Below are 19,175 nucleotides of genomic sequence, written 5' to 3'. Positions count from 1 at the left end.
CTCTATCACAATACCAATATAAGTCAGTACCTTGCTGGCGACTGCTCCTGAATGAATCCCTAACGCCAAGTATCCTCATTGCCTTATATCTGGGAAGTGACTCGCAACACGGTGTCCCATACGACCGCAAGCCAAGCTGGTCAGAGGCGATCTTGGCCTTAAGAGGGAGCTTCTTGTTTTACACGACGTTCCTGTTTGCTCCACTGCGCGAGTTGTCTACCTCTTTGTCTTCTCTGTTCAACTTAGTGCACCACAGTAGGTTCACAATGCTTTGAAGTGTAAAATATTATTGTATAGCTACATGGCAATGTAGGAATCAACCGTCAGCAAGTTCAAGGCAACGTCAGAAGCTAATTCCTCAAGACATTGGTCTCCTCCCATCCATAAAGCTGCCTGATACCACCAACTCCCTTTTCCAAACCGCATTGCTGTTGTAAATTCCCAGTATTCTGGATACCAACCTGCAGACTCCCAGTCAAGAAACCCAGATAGATGCCCTTCTCCATCGACAAGAATATTATGGAACTTGAAATCTCCGTGGGTAAATGTTATCCGATGGGAATGCTGTTGGATTTTCTTCGCACGTAATAGTGCTTCTTCATATTTTGCAGTTGATTCAAAGCCATGACAAGAGTCTGGGCTGAAGAGAAACTGATAGAAGTCCCTCTCATTTGTAAAAGGACCCATTGAATGGCCAGGAAGCCGTGTGCTTCGTATATGCGTGCCAATTGGCGAGCAGATGGAGTCCTGATAAGGGGAACACCATAGGCGCATAGATTGTAAACGTTTTCAGTTCATGCAGCCATGGCTCCTTATCAACTTCTAGATGGTCAAACGAGTTTCTCAATGGCACACCTGGCAATCTTGTCATCAAGATTGAAAATGTTCGATTAAAGGGGTCATCTGGATGCTCCCCACAGCTTAGGAATTTTGGGACAGGTATTCCAGCAGCTGCAGCTATTTGCATGGCAACAGCTTCCTCAATGCTTGTCCAATCCGTCCATTTCATCACAAGCCCAAACGGTAGTTGCACAATTTGGGCGTCAAATGGGATTTCGAACCATGAGCAGTACTATTGCGAAAAAAATAGTATAATGCATTGTGAAGGATTTGCCGAAAGCTAATCGTACTGTTCTGCCTGGTGGATGAGGCACTGGAGGAGTTGTTTCAGAAATGGCAGGTCGCGGCGTTCGCGGCCAGGTGAAGTCCGGTCGCAAGATACGTGGAGCAAGTGAAATGAACAATTTTCTCATCTGAAAACAAAAGTCTACTGTAATAGACGGATGATCACACTTGAAATTCGAGGAACAGTGGAGTGAAAGCTGATGATATGAGCATGGGCTTGAATTGAGGAAAGTATCTCAGCCATATCTGGCCCCTCGAATCCGGATTCCTCGTTTAGCTAAATTCTGGATGAGCCAATCAGAATGCTCTAATCTACCATGGATTAACATGCTGAATTAAAGAGACTTTACAGAGTTTTTAATTCTTGATTATAAATAGTTAGTTAGCTAGATTACTAGAAAACAGACCTTCTATTAATCCCAAATCATACCCATGACGATCTAACTGAAGTGTCTTCTGTGTGATGAAAAACCGCGTAAGCTGAATGATCTCAGACCTAATTGGCAGATAGTTATTCGGAGTACGCTGCCTGTACTACCTAGGCCCAGCACCGCCATTACACACACCAGCACACACTTATACTTGTGTTAACACTGCTACTAATTCAGCAGTTCTATGCAGATTTCTAGGTACTCCTGGTTATAGCTTGTTAGAAATAACAGTCATAGCTCCTCTTGATTATTCATCTACACCTGTAATGTAGGTGTGAGATGACAGTGATCATGGTGCATTTAGTAAAAATCATGATCTCAACCTGTATAAAATCAACATCACTGCACCAGACGTGGATAAACTCTGGATGAAGACTACATTGACTTCCTGAGCAGGGGTCAGCACAATATTGGCCCGCATCAACCCACCATCCTCTGCTCGCATTCTGCGTTCCAAGCACTTATACTTCTGAAAAATCCTCACTAGGGTGTACCCCATTTCGGCCAAAGCAAACTGCTGACCAAGGCAAATGCGCGGACCGCCGTTGAATGGGATATATGTCCACGGTTTAGGAATCCAAGGTCCCTCGTTTATTTTCTCACTGTCCGCAGTTTTCGATCCAGGGTACATCCAACGGTGGGGATGATACTCCCGGGGATCGGAAAAAGGGGTTCCATCGGCGTAGGCATCCGGATACAGGTCCGAACGGTGCATGTAGAGAGGCGAATAAGCGACTATAGTGTCCTTCTTCACATGGACCGGTTGAGTGCCGGATGGACCCCCGCCACTGGGAAGCGTGGTGTCCGATAGCGCAACCCGCATGTTGAATGGGATGGCGGGGTACAGACGCAGTGTCTCTTTGTGAATTGCCTGAAGGTAGCGCATGTTCTTCAGATCGGCGTACGTCGGGGCGGATGCGGTGCCGACCTGCGCGAGAATTTCCTCGCGTAAGCGTTGGACTACATCCGGGTGCCCGGACAGCTCGTATAGGGTCCGGGCAAGAGTGGCCGCCGTGGTATCCCGAGCAGCTAGAAGGACGGAAATCAACTGGTCTCGAATCACCTTCGGATCTTGCGTGAATGTAGCCAGGCCTTCGAGGAAATTGTATTCTTCCTCGGAGCCTTCCATTTCCTCGAAGCTGCGCCGGCCCAAGGCTAGGGTTCGCGTGATGAATGGATCAACGAAGGAGTTAATCGTTTTGAGACCTTCATAGTATTTGGCCTTGGGCAGGAAGACTTGCAATGGTCTAAAGATTGAGATGGTGAGCAACGATATTTTTTGGGGAGAAGATATGGATCCGGTCTGAAACCTACCCCGCCATGGTAATCCAGCTTTGTATTCGCTGCACGTCGGCAAATGCTGCAGAGAATCTATGAGTCGGGTTTGACAGGCTGTCGACACTCTGTCCGAGCAAGAAGTCCGTGGCAATGTCCATGGTGAGTCGAAGGCAGAGATCCAGAACATTGACTGGCTGCCGCTCATGACGGGGAGATTCCAAAATCCTTAGAAGCTTTTGAACATGTCTCTCAAACGTCGACAGGTTGGAAACTCTGTCAGGAGTAAACATAGGTCGGATCAAAGCCCGACTAGCGTGCCATTTGTCTCCGTCGGTGGTGAAAATGGCATCGCCCAAGAACTCTCTCCACTCGGTATGGAATCTTTCTCCTTTGCCGAAATCCCCGAACTGGGTGGTTAATAATGCCTTGACTACTTGCGGATCCCGGGACACGATGACGGTCTGAGGCCCCAGTCGAACCTCGAGAGTCTGGAAGGGATGGTACTTTCGGAACAGTTCCTCCCAGAACACCAGGCTTTTGTTTTGCGCACTGTAGATGATTCCCCGTGTAATGTAATCAATCCCCAATGGTAGAAAGGTTCTAATTTGGGGCAATTTAGAATCTCTTGGTGTGTGGGAGGAGAAGAGTATGTTCCATATAGGTCTGGCAACGATGGTCAAGAATAAACAGCCGATTATCTTCAGAGCCCACAGTGACGTGAAGCCTTCTTTCAGACTTGATAAATTGCCTAGTATGGTTTTTAAGAGATATGAAGAAAGCGAAAGAAGAAGTAGGTAGTCTAGAATAGTGGTAGTGGTAGTGGTCATTTGATTTCCCTGCATGGGTAGGGGGAGAAAGAAGGCAGGCGGAGCATTGAACTGATGAGTGGGAGAACGATAGGTATTGATGCCAATCCCATCTATCTATAGACTAGTCTGCATACATCCATTCGAGAGAAAATGATAAGTCCATCACTGTTACCTGCTACTCCCTCGCCTCTGCTGTAGTCCCTCCTCCTATAGAGGCACGCTAGCTCAGACGGGGACTGCTCCGTAGTGTTACGGTGACACTGTTCGGGGAAGAAAGTAAGCGAAGATGTGGCATCATATGTTTGCCTCTACTACCTCTGTCTCTAGGTTTGCCTCTTCCATTTGTGGGTCCTGCCCAGCTGCACAGGCATCACATCTATCAGAGCAAGCTAGAACTGGTATAACTGAAGTACTGGTAACGAGTAAGTGCCTCTAGGTACCAGGGTAGGTATTTCCGGTATGTAAAATACAGTCCCGAAGTAACCAGGTAGGTATCTAGGTACATCTGTATTGTAAGTGGGGTAATTTTCACAACCAAATATTACTAGGGCCAACATGGAGGCATAGGTCAATGTTGGCCATCTGAACTGGGCAGTGATAGCAAGAAGTTGGGCAAAAATACCGAACCATGTCCTTTGGGCCCCACAATGCATATGAATAGTCACTGTTGGGGAAGCTGGGCACTATGTTTGTTCTATCGCCATGAGTCAGTCGCTTCAATCCGCTTGGTGGACTAAGTCTACTTCGTGGTTTTCACAGTACTTTTTCTTAGGGATAAGGTAGAAACAGAGAAAGTAATCTTTGTTGCTTGTCACCTTCCACCCCCAGGGCTACATGAATCCATTGTTTTGACCTTCATTACATATCTAAAGGCCATGATGTTTCTAGCAAGAAGCCTTTCCAATTCTGTTCCCATGACTATCAGATAGGATTGCCTTAACTAATTTACTACACTACAATATAACATTTCCATTGTATTCTTCGTCACTGAATCATTCGTCTCACTCCTAGAGGCTATCAAGCAAGGAAGGAAAGGGTGATATAGGTAGCAAAGGCGAGTCATGGTTCTCCGGAAAGACGCAACGACTTCCTTGGGCTAGCATTGAGGATGTCGCCTACCCTCGGTCAGACAAGATCCTCACAGTTTTACCTTTTCGAAGGGCGCCTGAACACGAAGAACTCCCTGCGCACAAAGTAGTCAGTATTCTAAACATATCCAACACACGCAAACACCGGCAGTTGGGAGGGGGTGGATAGAAGTCATAAGTACCTCTTGAACACACGAGGCCACCAAGAGACCTTCAAGGGACCAAATCCGCTGAATCACCAGCGCGCGATCGTTGCCGGCCCACGGGCTCTCTCGCTCGGAGCACATCCACTCATCCGCCCGCACCGCGTCAGGGTGGTGGAAGTAAATTGCATGATTCAAACTAGCTGCCATGGCCATTTTGGTCCCGAACGTCTGACCGGGCACATCATATACCTGTACTGCAGCACCAATGAAATAGGCGTCGGACATGTATGACAGCGCCGCAAGTTGGACCTGAGGATCCGTCTGTTGCATGGGTTCCTTAGCTCGCATCCAGTATCGGATCCGAGTGTGGACCAGGTCGTCGGACCTTTCTGTTTATCCATCTTAGATCTAAGCAAGTCCAAAGAGCGAGCAAGCCCCAAGCACGGCTAGAGCCAGGGAACGACCCACGGTTCAGAACTTCCCCCCAGCGCATCTCAAATGGCCCATCGATCCCCTTCCCATCCATCTCGGCTTCATCGGGTACTGTCAACCCCTCGGGCCTTTTTGGCCCGTGTTCGAGCCTTCCTGCCCTGTCAGTGTCGCTGCTCTTACTGTATGTTCCCGCCCGTACAAAGTTGACGATTGCTGCTGAGATCACCTTGGCCTTCTGGGTGGCGTGGACGGTCCTCGTGAGGAAGCTTTTCCCATCGCGTGTTCGTTCAACACGATACTCAATCCGTTGCTTTGGATTGGCGGGGGGCACGAAGCTACAGTAGAGGGAATGGGCAACATAATCACTGGGGATGGTCTTTTGGGCGGCCACAAGACAGTGGGCGACAGTCGATCCGCCGTAGACTCCATATCCGCCCACAAAGCTCCACAGTGCTTGAGCGTTGGTGAAGGTGTCCTGAGGACGAAGTTCAGTATATTGGATAGGGAATGACCGAGTACCAGAGCAAGGGAAAACAACTGGAGAGAAGAGGCGTACCAGTTGCGAAGACACAGGCGTCAGGTCGACAGCCTTTTCTAGGGGAATGGTGTAGTTTTCCATGGGTGATGATGCGACGAATGTGCGAAAGCGGAGGGTGCCGAGTCAGGCTGCGGGGGATGAACGGGCAGTCTTTATAATAATACCCCGGAACACCGTCAGCAAGCCAGGGTGGACGATTGTGCTTACGCTTCTAGGGAGTCCCGTGATTGGTGGTCGATGGCCCCTTCCCTGGCAAGATATTGGGCTCGAGCGAATTATGAACTATTTAGGTACCTATCAAAGTGGTGGTTGTAATACATGTCGATATGTCAGATACAATAATACAACCCTGAAAAGTACCTAGGCAGGTAGGCAGGCAGTTAAATAGCGCACTTCCCGACTCAGTCTCTCTGGATCCCTCCTTTGGCCATTATCAGTTCATCTCTGAAAGATCCACAAACCTGACAAAATGCGATTCTTCCAACCCCCCCGTGACGCCAACCCCATTGCATTTCAAACTCACCGGTCAGACTGTTATCGTCACCGGACCAACAGCAGGGCTCGGCCTCGAAACATGCCGCCAGCTCATGGGCCTTGGATGCCATACCATTATTCTCGCCTGCCGTGATGTCGCCAAGGGCTTTCGAACCCGGTCAACCCTCCTCTCGGAGTATGTGACCCGGGCAGCCATGCATGGTAGCCCGTCCGTGAAGGTACTGAAGCTTGACCTGGGCAGTTTCGACAGTGTTTTATTATTTGCATCCCAGGTGAAGAGCGAGATCCCAGTTGTGGATATCTTGATATTAAACGCGGGGGTTGGATTTCTGAAGGACTTCCGCTCTACCCCGGACGGCCACGAATTGACTCTGCAGACTAATTATCTCTCCAATGTGCTGCTCCTCCTGGAACTCCTCCCCTATCTGCAGCAGTCCGCACGGGGCCGCCAGCCCGCCAGGGTCACCTGGCTCGGGAGTCGATCTGCGTACGACTCCAACCTCGTTCGCATGGTCGCTCCGCACTCGGACCTTTTCGGGTATCTGGACGATGTTGTCAATTACAGCACCAAAGATCGATACGCAGATACAAAGTTACTTTGTCAGGCATTTCTATATACTTTTACGGCGCATCTAGACCCCCGGGCGCCCTCCTCTGCGGATGGGGTTGACGATAATGATCATGATGCGGCAGCTGCGAGCGGGGACCTGAATGACAGGGCAGCGGTCGCTGGGGACCCAGCCAGTGTAAACCCTAAACCCTCACATGACATGGTATACAGGTATGCGACACAAACCATATACTAGTTGAGAATCTATCTACCAGTATACCAATATACCATCTACCACGACTACTCACAGAGGAACTCTGGATATATAAGGACGCTTATTCACATTGTATCTAGCAATCTTAGTTTTAGTTCCTCACGTTCAATATTAATTATAAACCAGTCACTTGAGTACAAGTTCACTAATCCGATTCGTCAGTTACTCTCCACTATTGAGTATACGTACTCAATAGGCATTGCTTCTATCTCTACTGTTATTATTCTTGTGTTACCATTGATTGTCCTTAATCCAGTTCAGATCATTGTATCTTGCATTGAACATATACCCAGTCGGTATATCATTAGGCTACCTGGTCGGTAGGCCTTAGGCAATTATAGGATATAGTCCAGGGACTATATCACCCCTTCCCAAAGTAGTTGACTAGCAGAGAACAGCAGAGACAGATCCCAGGGTGTGACAGTTACAAGCTAGGTCACTCACCCTGATTCCCCCATAAGGTCGATACTCGATAGTTTGAGAATGGGGAAGCCATGTGGCCCCACTGGTCATTATGGTCAATCTAGGTCACTAATATTCTGCATCTATTGGACAATACAAAATCATGTAGACTCTATAGCAAAGTAAATAGGCAGGGGTTCTATCCCCTATGTAGGCGATTAAACCTTTCTATGACTTGATTGGATGACTGGATATTTTATATGACTTGATTAGATGCACCCCTGCATAGGCGCATGCCAAGATTATAGATTTGCGAAACATTGCTAAACAAAGTAGTTCAAGACTTTTAAGCCCTACCCTGGAGATGCATTTGTCTATGTAATTTATAGGAATTAGAATAAGAATAGCTAATATAAATACCCACTTATAGACTGTCTATCTCTTATTACTAAACTCTAAAGGATAATATTTTCAGCGTCTCCACTTAGAGCCCAGAGCCCCAGTTTATGTCATTATCAGTAACACCAGGGTAGTCACTGTGCTGAAAAGGCCATGCTTGGTATTGTTATGAGACAGTATAACAGGCTGGGCTATACATGTGGCTAGGTACTAGTGCTTACTAACTTAAAGTTGGTTTTCTGCGCAGAAAACCTATTCAGAAAAAGGTTTAGACTAGGATAGTCCTGAACTCTACTAGGTATTAGTGCTTACTGGATTTGAAAGTTGGTTTTCTGTGTAGAAAACCTATTCTAAAAAAGGTTGACAGGTCAGTCCTGAACTTGATTTAACATCCAATTTAGCACGCAACTGATTCAAACTGGAGGGGAGTTAGTAAAGGACATGCTTACTCCGGACCAAGTAAAGAATGCTACAGTAATCACCAGGAAGCGGATTCTGGATAGTGTTCATCAATATAATGAGGAGGCGAAGTTCTGGGCCGTTAATTGATCTCTTATCTAAAAAATGTACAATGAGGAGAGAAAGGAGACAGGCACTCATCCAGAAGCCTCCCCACAACATATTGATGACTGTCACTGCGTATCTCTGGCTATAAAACCAAAGAATCTAGTAATGAATTATCGAAGCTGAATGATTATACCAAGATATAGATATACTATAGATATACCTAAATTAGTTTTGACAGAATACAAGCCTGGCATAGTGATAATGATAGAGCATAGCACAAGTGGCCACTTCTGGCTCATCATGGGTAGAGATGTTATGTCCTCTAGAAGAAACAATGTGAGGTTTATAAAAGTGTTATCAATGGCCATGTCTATCTTATTGTCAGATCATGAAAAATTAAATAAAGTACATGTGCAGTATCAAGGCTCAGATACAGCTGTTTCTCCCCACCCCCTAAAAGCCTTAACCATTGACATCCTCTACATTAAACATATGTTGCCAGCTAGAAATAATGTGTGTAACTGTACAGTTCTTAATACACACCTGAATATTAACCAGTCTTCCAGCCATGCAACTTAACTGGTCAGCATGCTACAAACCTTAGAGGTGATCTCACCCTTACAAAGGATTTGAGTTCTAGCGAGTAGGCCAGCCTAACCCCACAAATATAAATATTGAGTGCAGGGCATAATATAACTTGCACGAAATTGCTAAATTGTACGTAATGAATTTGATCTCATCAAAGCTCCGATTCGAGTTCCAGATAGTAAGAGACTACTGCCCACTGATGGAGCTACTTCTGGGTAGTTGAAGAACAAGGATGGAAACCTGCTTTGGGGTCTTAAGGTGAATTAGGAATTTAATTACTGAAGGACCGAAAATAACCCTCTGCATTAAGTGCAAAGGGAGATCACGGCACTTACAAGTGACGAATAAAATCCTTTAATGGACTAGAATATTGATGCGCGCGGTGGTTGGTTCGGAGGAATTGGATCCTAACTGCATGCGTCCTTCAATCTTGGTTACCTGAAGGATCATCAGTGACCATGCCTAGTCCTTGCAAACACTGTTGACGGGTTTTAATACGTCTCCCCAACGATGGCACAGTAGAGGGGGTCGACCAATGGAAGGCGAAGCCAAATGTTGGTAGCTCAAGGGCATACATGGATATCCCAGCAGAAACCTGGAGTATGAACTCCCGATGATGGGAAACAAGCGGTGAAGGCTGGGAGTTAAATCCTTGTAAGGCATTATCTCTGTAGTATATTTATTCCAATTCTTCATGTGATATTCTTGCCATGGGCAGAGGTGGGCGCTTAACAGAGACTCTCCCTACCCCTTTTTTTTCCCTTCTCCTTTTCTTGCCTTATTTTTTTCGGTACTTTTGTTCACACGAGGACCTTGCGAGCGATCAACATTGCTTTTGATCTGAGTTTCACTCTTAGCCTTAGCAAGGGAGTTAAGCTCATATATAAAATCCCCTCCACTTAATATGATTTGCAGCTATGGAACGAGAACCCGTGTCTGTAAAGTACAAGAACAGCGATAAGAGCCTAGGATAATTTCCGATCAAAGGTACTGCCTCACCGACGCATTGAATTAAGGCGTAAGAAGTCGCCGGGCGTGACGTAGCAGCCTATTAAGCAAAACGACGGTATTTTTGTTCTAGTGTCAGAAGCCAATAGCTCAGAGTCTATTCTTTACTCGACTTAAATCTTCGACTATTTCATTTGCACTCGGTAGATAGAGTCAAGGAAGCCCCAGTATACGGAACAAGACCATGTTCAAGACAATAATGATCCCCCATATCACTCAAGACCAAGCACCAGAAGGAGTACAGCGATCAAACTGAAACTAAGTGGTGTGGATCATAGAAATACCCACAGTAGACATGCTAAAGTAGTAGAGTAGACAGTTTGAAGATACGCCCGAACCTAATGTAAATCATATTTATTTGACCTTTGCCCATTTGTCGATTTGTCCATTTCACCACTTCGCCATTTCACCGCTTCGCCATTTCACCACTTCGCCATTTCACCACTTTACCACTTTCCTAATTCTTCACTTATTCATTTCTTCATTTGATCATTTTCCATGTTTCTATTGGAGACCATTCCTATCAAGTCCCACCAAGGCCCACTAAGTCTCAATCATCTATGGCGATCTGCATTGACTAAACCACCTGCCCGCATCATTCCGAGGCTTTGGTAGGCTCCATTTACAGAATGGTATCTGGGTACGGAGTAGATTACGCGGATATTCGGAAGTCATCTGCTGCGTTCATTGCTAAGATTCGGGGCGACGTCGCCTAGCCGAGCCGAAATGAAAGTCTAAACATCAGCCAATCATAAATTTGTCCAACTGGTTGCAGTCTGGAGAAGGAATCCACATTGCGAAAAGTCTATCTTGACATGGTGGATAAAGTTCATAAAGAGTTTCGTTACTGATTGACTGAAAGTAGCTCTCTGCATTAAACATTACGCTCGAGGAAAACTGCTGCCCTTAATGCACACTAGCACCAAAAGGAGCGTACCATGGAGCAGCAGACTCAGCAAATTCTACTCAGCCTTCACTAGTTCATCCGATCAATGGGAGCTCAGCAGCCATAAAATCCAGTCGAGATTGACGCTATCCAGCAGGGGTCATTATTCCAGAAAAACTGAAGTTAGAGAAATAGGGGAAGCTTGAGATGGAATCCTATAGAAACGAGCAAAATCACTGGTATGCTTCGCAAGGAGCCAAGACTGTCAAGTCGCTGGCTGTTTCCACAACACTAGCCTAAAAAGGAGCGAAAACGGGAGCAACCCAAAGGGCTGTTCCTGATATGGCTATGCTGACACAGAGTCCTTGCTTGGAACCAGCCTCGCAGGAGGTCATTGCACAATTTCGGCTTCCTCGTAGCAGATTCAGTACTCCTCGTTCCTTGCAACCGTCATGGACGTATCAGCAATATTTTGGTGGCTTTATGCTTTGTTGAGCGCCACTATACACCATGTTTCCGCCCAGACAGAAGTGTAACTAGCTCGATTACAACTGCAAATCCCTTAAGCGAATAATGGTGTGGTAAGTATGAAGCCTGCAGCACGTTTAGGTGTAGAACAATAAGATTCTACTGTAAAGAAAGATGCTGTCATGGAAGAGTATGCTGCCTCGTCCAGTGTCTCTACAGCGCCTCGACGTATAAAATGCACCAACTTCTCGCAGGAAAATATTTTCACACCCAGCTGCTATTGACAAAAAAATATCAGACTCATCCCCATCTCCTTAGCCACCATCATGGCAGATCAATCCATCACCGCCACAGTCGCCGTGGGCGTGGTAGCGGGCATCCTGGCTATTCCTCCTTTCCTGATAGGATGCAAAGCTCTATTGCAGCGCTCTAGAAGATGGAGAGGTCGTATGTCTCACCAAGACCTACATTACATAGTAACATCCATCTTTGCCTCTAACATAGTGTTTTTACCTTTTCAGGCACAGCCGATGGACCTATTTTGCCAACATTCTCTCCCAGGGTGGACAATTCCGATGCGCATTACGAAGCACAACAGCTCCACTACAACTATGTGTCTGGTGAGTCTTGGCTTTACGAGCGTCTGTACAAGAATGAGCACAGCTAACATGCGCGTTTTGCCTTAGAATCGATTGTATTAACTACCGTTGCGAATCTTGATCAAGCTATTACAACTCATTGATTTGGTTCTTCGGTCCGGGAAAAGACACTGTGAGGATGAGACGATACTGTGTACAACACTGGAGGGGTTAAGACACTTTCAAAGTTATTACAATGAATGGGATACAAAATTCTCAACTGTACTATATTCATTTTGCTAGTCACTCGAATGCTGGTGACCTGGATAATGGTCTCCTGTTCACGCGATGACGACCGTTCAAGTTTACAAAGCCGGTAGCATCCGGGGCATCATCACCTCTAGGAACAGTATTAGTCCGACCCTAGTTAGCATTACGGGCCTACCCTTTGACGCATCAAGCGGTACTTCTGTAGCAGCCTCCTATATGCAAATAGCAAGATGGCATCAATGCTACCCCAGCAACCGAACCAACCGCAACACCGACGCAGACATGAGCTACTCCTGTGGAAAATTTGTGGTCATTGAGTTGGTAGTAGCTTCTTCGGAAGTGGTTGTTGTAACTGTGAAAGCTCATTGTAACTACATGGATGCAAGACACCTGGTAGGTAAATCTGCTATGTAGAACATGAACATTTTCAACAAAAGCACAGCATGTCTCACTTTGTTTTAATGCCTCCGTCCTTATTTAATGTAAACTCAATCTGGAGTTTGACCCTGCTTCCCTGCTTCACCATCATTAGACACATTACCTACTGGTGACGAATGGCACAGTTTCATAATCTGTATAGACACTACCTAAACCCTGTTGCGTTGCTTACAATATTAGCGCGGGATAATTAACCTGTCGTCAAGGCAAATACTGTCACAATCACTATCCATTTGTGTGCCAAAGCCACTACCCTAAGAGTGGCTTGTAGAGTGGCTGGTGATGAAAGCACTACCTTATGAGGAAGGCAAACAACAGGGCTCGGATCAGATAAGATAAACGATGAGATAAGGTATGATAGTTAGTGGGGCAAGCCGATCTTGACGATCCAATCATCGTCTTCTACGGCCACGATGGCAAGTTACTAGTCCAACACAAGGTATGAACGATTGATTTATCATTTCCCTTTCATTGGGTGAAAACAAAGACTGTTCGGCAATGTGAGGCATGACTGGTGGTCCTGCATTGGGACGATTTTAAAGGTTTGCCGAAACTCGGACCACTTCCAGCATCATCATGGCCTGTGCAAAGCTGGAGAGCCATGGTGGACCTACGGAGGTTCTAAATTATATATTACAGACATCGCAGTCTACTGACCAACCCGTAATCGAGCCTTGCCATCAGTGATACTAGAGAAACATAGTAAACAACACATCTTGTCGTCATTGAAACGACTTTCTCCATTGCGATCAGTGCCGGGACGATCCCAGACCCCGAGTCTGTCCCCTTGCACCGGCTCTAGGAGCAGACAGTCCGGGATATGACGGCCACGCCAAATGTGGTTCGTGACTATACACCGGTATCGTGTCCTTCGCTGAGAAGAATCAATAGAGCGTGCTTCCTTGAGCCCAGACTCAACTCAGATACTACCATTCGAAATCGGCGCGTTGTCGTGTTCTGATAGCTGGCAGAGCTGAATGCCATTGCTGGTGTTCTCGTAGCCGTCATGTTCCGGTAGTCCAATACAAGGAAAACAGTTAAGGTGGTAGCAAATAGATGGTCAGTGCCACTAGCTTAGATTAGCTCCTATAGCGTCAGAATGAGAAGGAGTCAACAATCAGGTGCTGTGGTCTAGTGGTAGGACGTCACGTTGTGGCCGTGCCAGCCCCGGTTCGATTCCGGGCAGCACCACAAATTCCAGGCTCTTTCCTTTTTGTAGTTTGTTCACCACATTAATTATCAAATGTTGGAACTATATGGATACCTCAAGAATCTCTCGCTCTCAATATACGGAGTATGTTTTTACTTATCGGACCTAAAGCAGAGGAATATCCCATACTTCACGTCACCAAACAATGAATGCTCAAGCCAGCGCATAAATAATCGGGCTGGCAACAAGTTCGCTTTTCGCCTTATCTATCTGGTCTCACACGCCCCAAACCAATTCTCGAAGAAAGTTAATGTCATTTGCCAAACTCATCTCCCCTTGGGCCTCCACAGAACGTGACGGGTATCTGATAAGCAATACGGATTCTGACCCGCGTCCGAGCCTTCCAATTGTCATTTCAGCCTCTAACATCCGCTTCGAGTCGTGCATATTAGATACATGTGCTCATCATTGGCTTTACTTACGCCAACGTTAGCCAATCTCCTGTGAAGGTTCAACCGGCATGTAGTCACCAGCACCCTGTCAACTACCTACTAATCTTAGCCAAAAGGCGACCAATCAAAGACAAAACCCCTGTATTTCTTGTCGCATCCCAGTAGCCCACCTTAAAGGTTTGAAAAGTAAACTGCCAGGTTCTTAAGCACTAGGCCAGAAAGTCCCCCTCCACATGTGTTCCGTATTCCAACAGGGACCTATGAGGTGAAGAAAATCTAGGCAGTAATCTGTTCTCTGTGACGCGTTCTTGACCGCTTGTTTCGTACCTTTGAATGTCAGCATCCTTCGAAACAGCCGCACAGATTATTGAGAGAAGCTTCAAATTGCTGGTGTCCATCTTGACAGCAATTACTGACACAGTCGTAATGACTCCAGAGCCAACATATGTTTTATTTGCTGTATCTACAGTCTCTGCCACTATATTTCTGTTGATTCTCCCTGTCAGGCTCTGGGAACTTCATAACTTAAGCATCAGCCGCACTTTAACATGGAAAGGACTCTTCAAGGCTATTAGTATTCCTGCTCTCCAAGATTCGCGTTCTATATCTTATAAAAATATTGACTGTAGGCTCTTGGGGTACTACTATTAGCTATATTAGGATTATATTATATAAAGCTCTTAAGCTTGGATGTGCAGCACAAGACCTCATTTATAGCCTCCCTATTTGCTTCTATACTTGCTGCCTTAGGCCTGAGTGCTCTTTAGCTGCAGGAGCAATAGTAGTTTTATATATCCTCAGATCTCACTATACTATATCTTCTTGCATCTATACTATGCGATGCTGCCCACGTAGCCATACCTTCAGAGATTACTAGATATGTAGATACCTCATATCCAGTACTTCTTCATTGCTGTATATACTTAGCGCTTCTTATACTTGAATATTGCACTAGGGGAGACCTAGTATTTAGTAATGTTAACAAGCACTAGCCTCCTGAAGAACTTTACAGTATTTTAAGCAGGCTGTTATTTATATTTATTAATCTAATTCTTCTTTAAGGCTACAAGAGTATCCTCATCAGCTGGGATTTGCTAACTCTTAGTCAAGGAATAAAACTAGAGTTTACAAGAAAGGCAATACTGCAAGCATGGTCTTAGTAAGGTTAGTAAGGAATATTAAAACACTTATTATCTTACTTCTCATAATACTAGCCAAACCTGAAACCAAGAAGAGTTTGCCTGTCACCTTAATGGAATACTTATAGAGGCTATTCCTTAATGCTGGCTTCTCCTGACTATTCTTGATTATTTATCACTATTCTCAGCCTATCTTAATCAAAGAGTGTATTAGATATGCTGCGGCATACCCTGCTAGTGCAGAAAGTAATTATAGGTTCTGGCTTATTCTGGCAGCTGTATTTATTTATGTTTCCCTTACTGTAAGCTCCAAACTCTGCTCTATCTAGCTTAGTGCTGACATTCAACCTTAGCTGTTAACAGCTATGTATCAACACCGTCTAAATAAATTAAAGCTTATAACTAGGAGCGCCCTTATAGGGCTTATTCATGACAAGATTATGAATTCACCTAGCGGTACTTCTGACAACAGTGAAGCAACAATACTTATGAGTACTAATATCAAGAGTCTTGATAGAATTACCAGAATAATCCACAAAACATGGTCGCAAGTCATCAAGGTGTTGATTAGTATTAAACTCCTAGCTAGCCAAGTTGGCTGGATCTAGCCGCTTCCGCTCTTTCTGATATATTATAAGTATATTCCTCAGCGTTTTAATTTAATGCTAATGTGTGTAGTATATTCATACACTAGCTGATTTATTGCAAAGCATTTTCAACCTTGCTAGAAGATATATAGTAATATAACTCAGAGCTGCGTAGCAGCTACAAGCTCCATGCTAAGCAGAATGAAAACTATCAAAATACTTGGACTGCAACATAATTTTAGCCATTATATTTAAGAGCTTTAAGAGGCTGAGCTCCAGGCAGCATCAAAACTTGGGTGGATAATAGTCTTCTATAATGCTTCTGGTAGGCCAGAGGTTTGAATGAAGTCAACAGTTAGTATTAGCTGATGGAAATATAGCCAACGCCCTTGGAATATTCTCCCCAGCTATCACGCTGGTCACCTATACTGTGATATTAGTTGCTCGCAGTGGCAATATAGATACAGAAACTGCATTCACTACCATAGCAATCTTAGGCATGGTAACTCATCCTGCAAATATGGTCATGACTATTGTGCCGCGCGTGGTCGCAGCATTTTCTGGGTTACGAAGAATCCAATCATTTTTGCTCCACGAATCTTTACAAGCTCATCGCGGAACGTTACTGAAACGTTCTCCTGCTATTCGAATACGACAACTGAGGATTGGCTATAAACCGCTTATCTTGGAGGATATCGACATCGAAGTAGCTGTAGGATCTTTTGTCCTAATATCAGGCCCGACTGGCAGCAGTAAATCAACTCTGTTGCATGCTATTCTTGGAGAAGTAGTCCCTGCTCATGGGTTGATTAGTCTGTTAACACAACAGATAGTATATTATGCTCAGAAGCCGTGGCTGCCCAATGGTACTATTAGAGAGGTTATTCACGGCGCTACAGAGATTTACAGCGCTAGTGACCTGAATAATGAAAGGTGGTACAATGAGGTAATAGCTATGTGTTGTCTTACGCATGATTTCAAATCCCTTCCCCAGGGAGATCTAACGCGGATTGGTAGCGGAGGGCTCAATATGTCTGGAGGACAGAGGTAGTGGGTTGTATGTGTCTTAGATGCGCTACATATGGACTGAGCTAATAATTGCAGGCACTCGCGCGTGCTCTATTTGCTAGATGCGACATACTGCTCTTAGATGACAGCTTTAGTGAACTAGATGGCGAAACAGAGAAAACTATCTTCAAAAATCTATTAGGGGCCACAGGTCTAACCCAGAGATTGAGGACCATGGTAGTCCTTATTTCTAATTTGTGTATACTTGTCCTTGCTCAGTCATAGATTTTACTGACTTACTTTGTGATAGCTCAGTACTTTCATACTATGAATCACATTATGATTCTAGGAGACTATTGAATTATAGAGCAAGGGAACTCACAGGACATCAAGACCAAAGCTCTATCTATAGTGAAATTCTCTTCTAGCCACCACACTAAGGACAACGCCGTCTTGTCAGCCAACTATAATGAACTCTGGGCTAAATATCAAGTAAAAGATGAAACTAAAATAGACCTGGCCCGGCAGGCTAGAGATCCCACTCTCTATAGTAATTTCTCCTCTCATATGTATGGATTCGACTAATATAAGCTTAGGCTACTATTTTAGATCTATTAATATTATGACCATTTTCTTCCTTACCACCAGCACTATGTTATATGCTTTTTTTATTAGTATTCCCTAGTATTAGCTCTAGTTATAGACAGAGTTGGGTAGTAGAAACACCCCATTCTATATTTACAGGTTTCTCTTTCTATCAACCTTGTCGTGGTTCTCAACTAGCGCTCAGATATAGTAAGTTCCTAAGAGATGCTAGTTACACCCTATTATTAAAAGTCTAACAGGTCTATTCTTATCCGACTTGCTCCGCAGTCTGGGTTGTGGTTATACTGCTGTCTATTGCACATTATAATAAGGTTTCTATGCCCTATATAAATCACCCAGACAGGCTAATCTAAGAGATGCTAACCATGCATAGCGCGCCTCTAGCATATTTCTCTAAAACAGACAACAGCTTAATCCTAAACAGGTAAGAGTGTATATTCGCATGGTTGTATCTATATTAATGATTCTAGATTTAGTTAAGACATCTAGCTTATTGATAAGCAGTTGCCATCAGCGCTCCAAACTGTTCTAACTCGTAGGTGAGCCTTCCCTCATTGAATGATTATTAATTAATAAAATTCTAGAGATCTTCAAGCTGCTCATGCAGATCATACTTCTTTGCGTGGCCCAAAAATAGCTTGTATTATCTTTACTAGCCTGCATGCTCTTGGTCTATGTTATTCAAAAGGTTTATTTGCAGACGTCACGACAGCTCCAATTCTTGGAGCTAGAGTCTCATGTAGGCGTATTATTGAGCTTTTTGGAATGCGTAGGTACTTTACTCAATTAAGGTTACCCAGCTGATCTTAGTTCCCAGATCGAGGGTCTCAAAACCATATAGTTATTTAGTTAGTCTACGGCTGTAATACAGGATAATATCCAAAGTATCAACAACTCTCAGCATCCAGAATTTCTCTGTTTGTGTCTTTAGAGATGGCTTAACCTAGTCCTAGATCTATTAGGTGCTGTTATTGCTATAAGTGTTATTGTAATCATAGTAGTATTTTGAGGGCTTATTAGTGGTGGACAAGTTGGAATCACACTTAACGTTATGCTCATAGCAAACTCAACGCTGCTAAAACTTATGGAGAATTAGACTACACTAGAGACGTCCCTTGGTGCCATTTCTTGATTGAAAACACTTGAAGAAACGACTGAGGCTGAGGGTGAAGGAGACTGGAACTTGGAGGGACTGGAAGACTGGCCTTCTAGAGGATATATATAGTTTAAGAATGTTACTGCATCCTACAAGTATGTATCCAGGCAAAAACTATTCTTCTAATAGCTGATAGTTGCACAATGAAGGTCGGGCTCAGTTGCTTTATAAGATCTGAGCCTGAATGTTACTGCAGGTCAGAAGCTCATTGTTTGCAGGTACACTGGCAGGTGAGTCACTGCATGGAGTAAAAACAATCTTTCTGAAGGTTCACTGTGCATTCCAGCGGTAAAAGCATGCAACTCTTTTTGCTCCTACGGCTTCTCGAAGTGCAGTCCAGCCAGATTGAGCTTGATGGCATTGATAT

At 44.8% G+C, this 19,175-nt stretch overlaps 3 protein-coding genes and 1 non-coding gene across 4 annotated transcripts; 2 read left to right on the top strand and 2 right to left on the bottom strand.

Annotated features, from left to right (window-relative positions):
* Nucleotides 1-1,842: 1,842 nt before the first annotated feature.
* AFUA_8G06690 (cytochrome P450) lies at nucleotides 1,843-3,676 on the bottom strand (the record flags this gene model as incomplete). The annotated part of the gene is made up of 2 exons (XM_742376.2): nucleotides 1,843-2,803; nucleotides 2,871-3,676. 2 exons carry the CDS (start codon nucleotides 3,674-3,676, stop codon nucleotides 1,867-1,869), a joined length of 1,743 nt encoding a protein of 580 aa, XP_747469.1. The 3' UTR covers nucleotides 1,843-1,866.
* A 925-nt stretch (nucleotides 3,677-4,601) lies between these two features.
* AFUA_8G06680 (acyl-CoA thioesterase) lies at nucleotides 4,602-5,952 on the bottom strand. The gene is made up of 4 exons (XM_742375.3): nucleotides 5,866-5,952; nucleotides 5,346-5,784; nucleotides 4,914-5,266; nucleotides 4,602-4,826 (listed from the first exon to the last, which is right to left on the bottom strand). Exons 1-4 carry the CDS (start codon nucleotides 5,926-5,928, stop codon nucleotides 4,782-4,784), a joined length of 900 nt encoding a protein of 299 aa, XP_747468.2. The 5' UTR covers nucleotides 5,929-5,952; the 3' UTR covers nucleotides 4,602-4,781.
* Nucleotides 5,953-6,165: 213 nt separating this feature from the next.
* AFUA_8G06670 (putative short-chain dehydrogenase/reductase family protein) lies at nucleotides 6,166-7,221 on the top strand (the record flags this gene model as incomplete). The annotated part of the gene is made up of 3 exons (XM_742374.2): nucleotides 6,166-6,175; nucleotides 6,253-7,123; nucleotides 7,203-7,221. 3 exons carry the CDS (start codon nucleotides 6,166-6,168, stop codon nucleotides 7,219-7,221), a joined length of 900 nt encoding a protein of 299 aa, XP_747467.2.
* A 6,609-nt stretch (nucleotides 7,222-13,830) lies between these two features.
* Nucleotides 13,831-13,901, top strand: tH(GUG)4. Its single transcript has one exon. It is a non-coding gene (tRNA).
* The last annotated feature ends 5,274 nt before the right edge of the window (nucleotides 13,902-19,175 follow it).

Source organism: Aspergillus fumigatus, chromosome 8 (assembly GCF_000002655.1).
Source record: "Aspergillus fumigatus Af293 chromosome 8, whole genome shotgun sequence".
In the NCBI taxonomy this organism is placed as follows: Eukaryota; Fungi; Ascomycota; class Eurotiomycetes; order Eurotiales; family Aspergillaceae; genus Aspergillus; species Aspergillus fumigatus.
The sequence above is the reverse complement of the archived record's forward strand: the minus strand, read 5'-3'. Positions and strand labels throughout refer to the sequence as shown.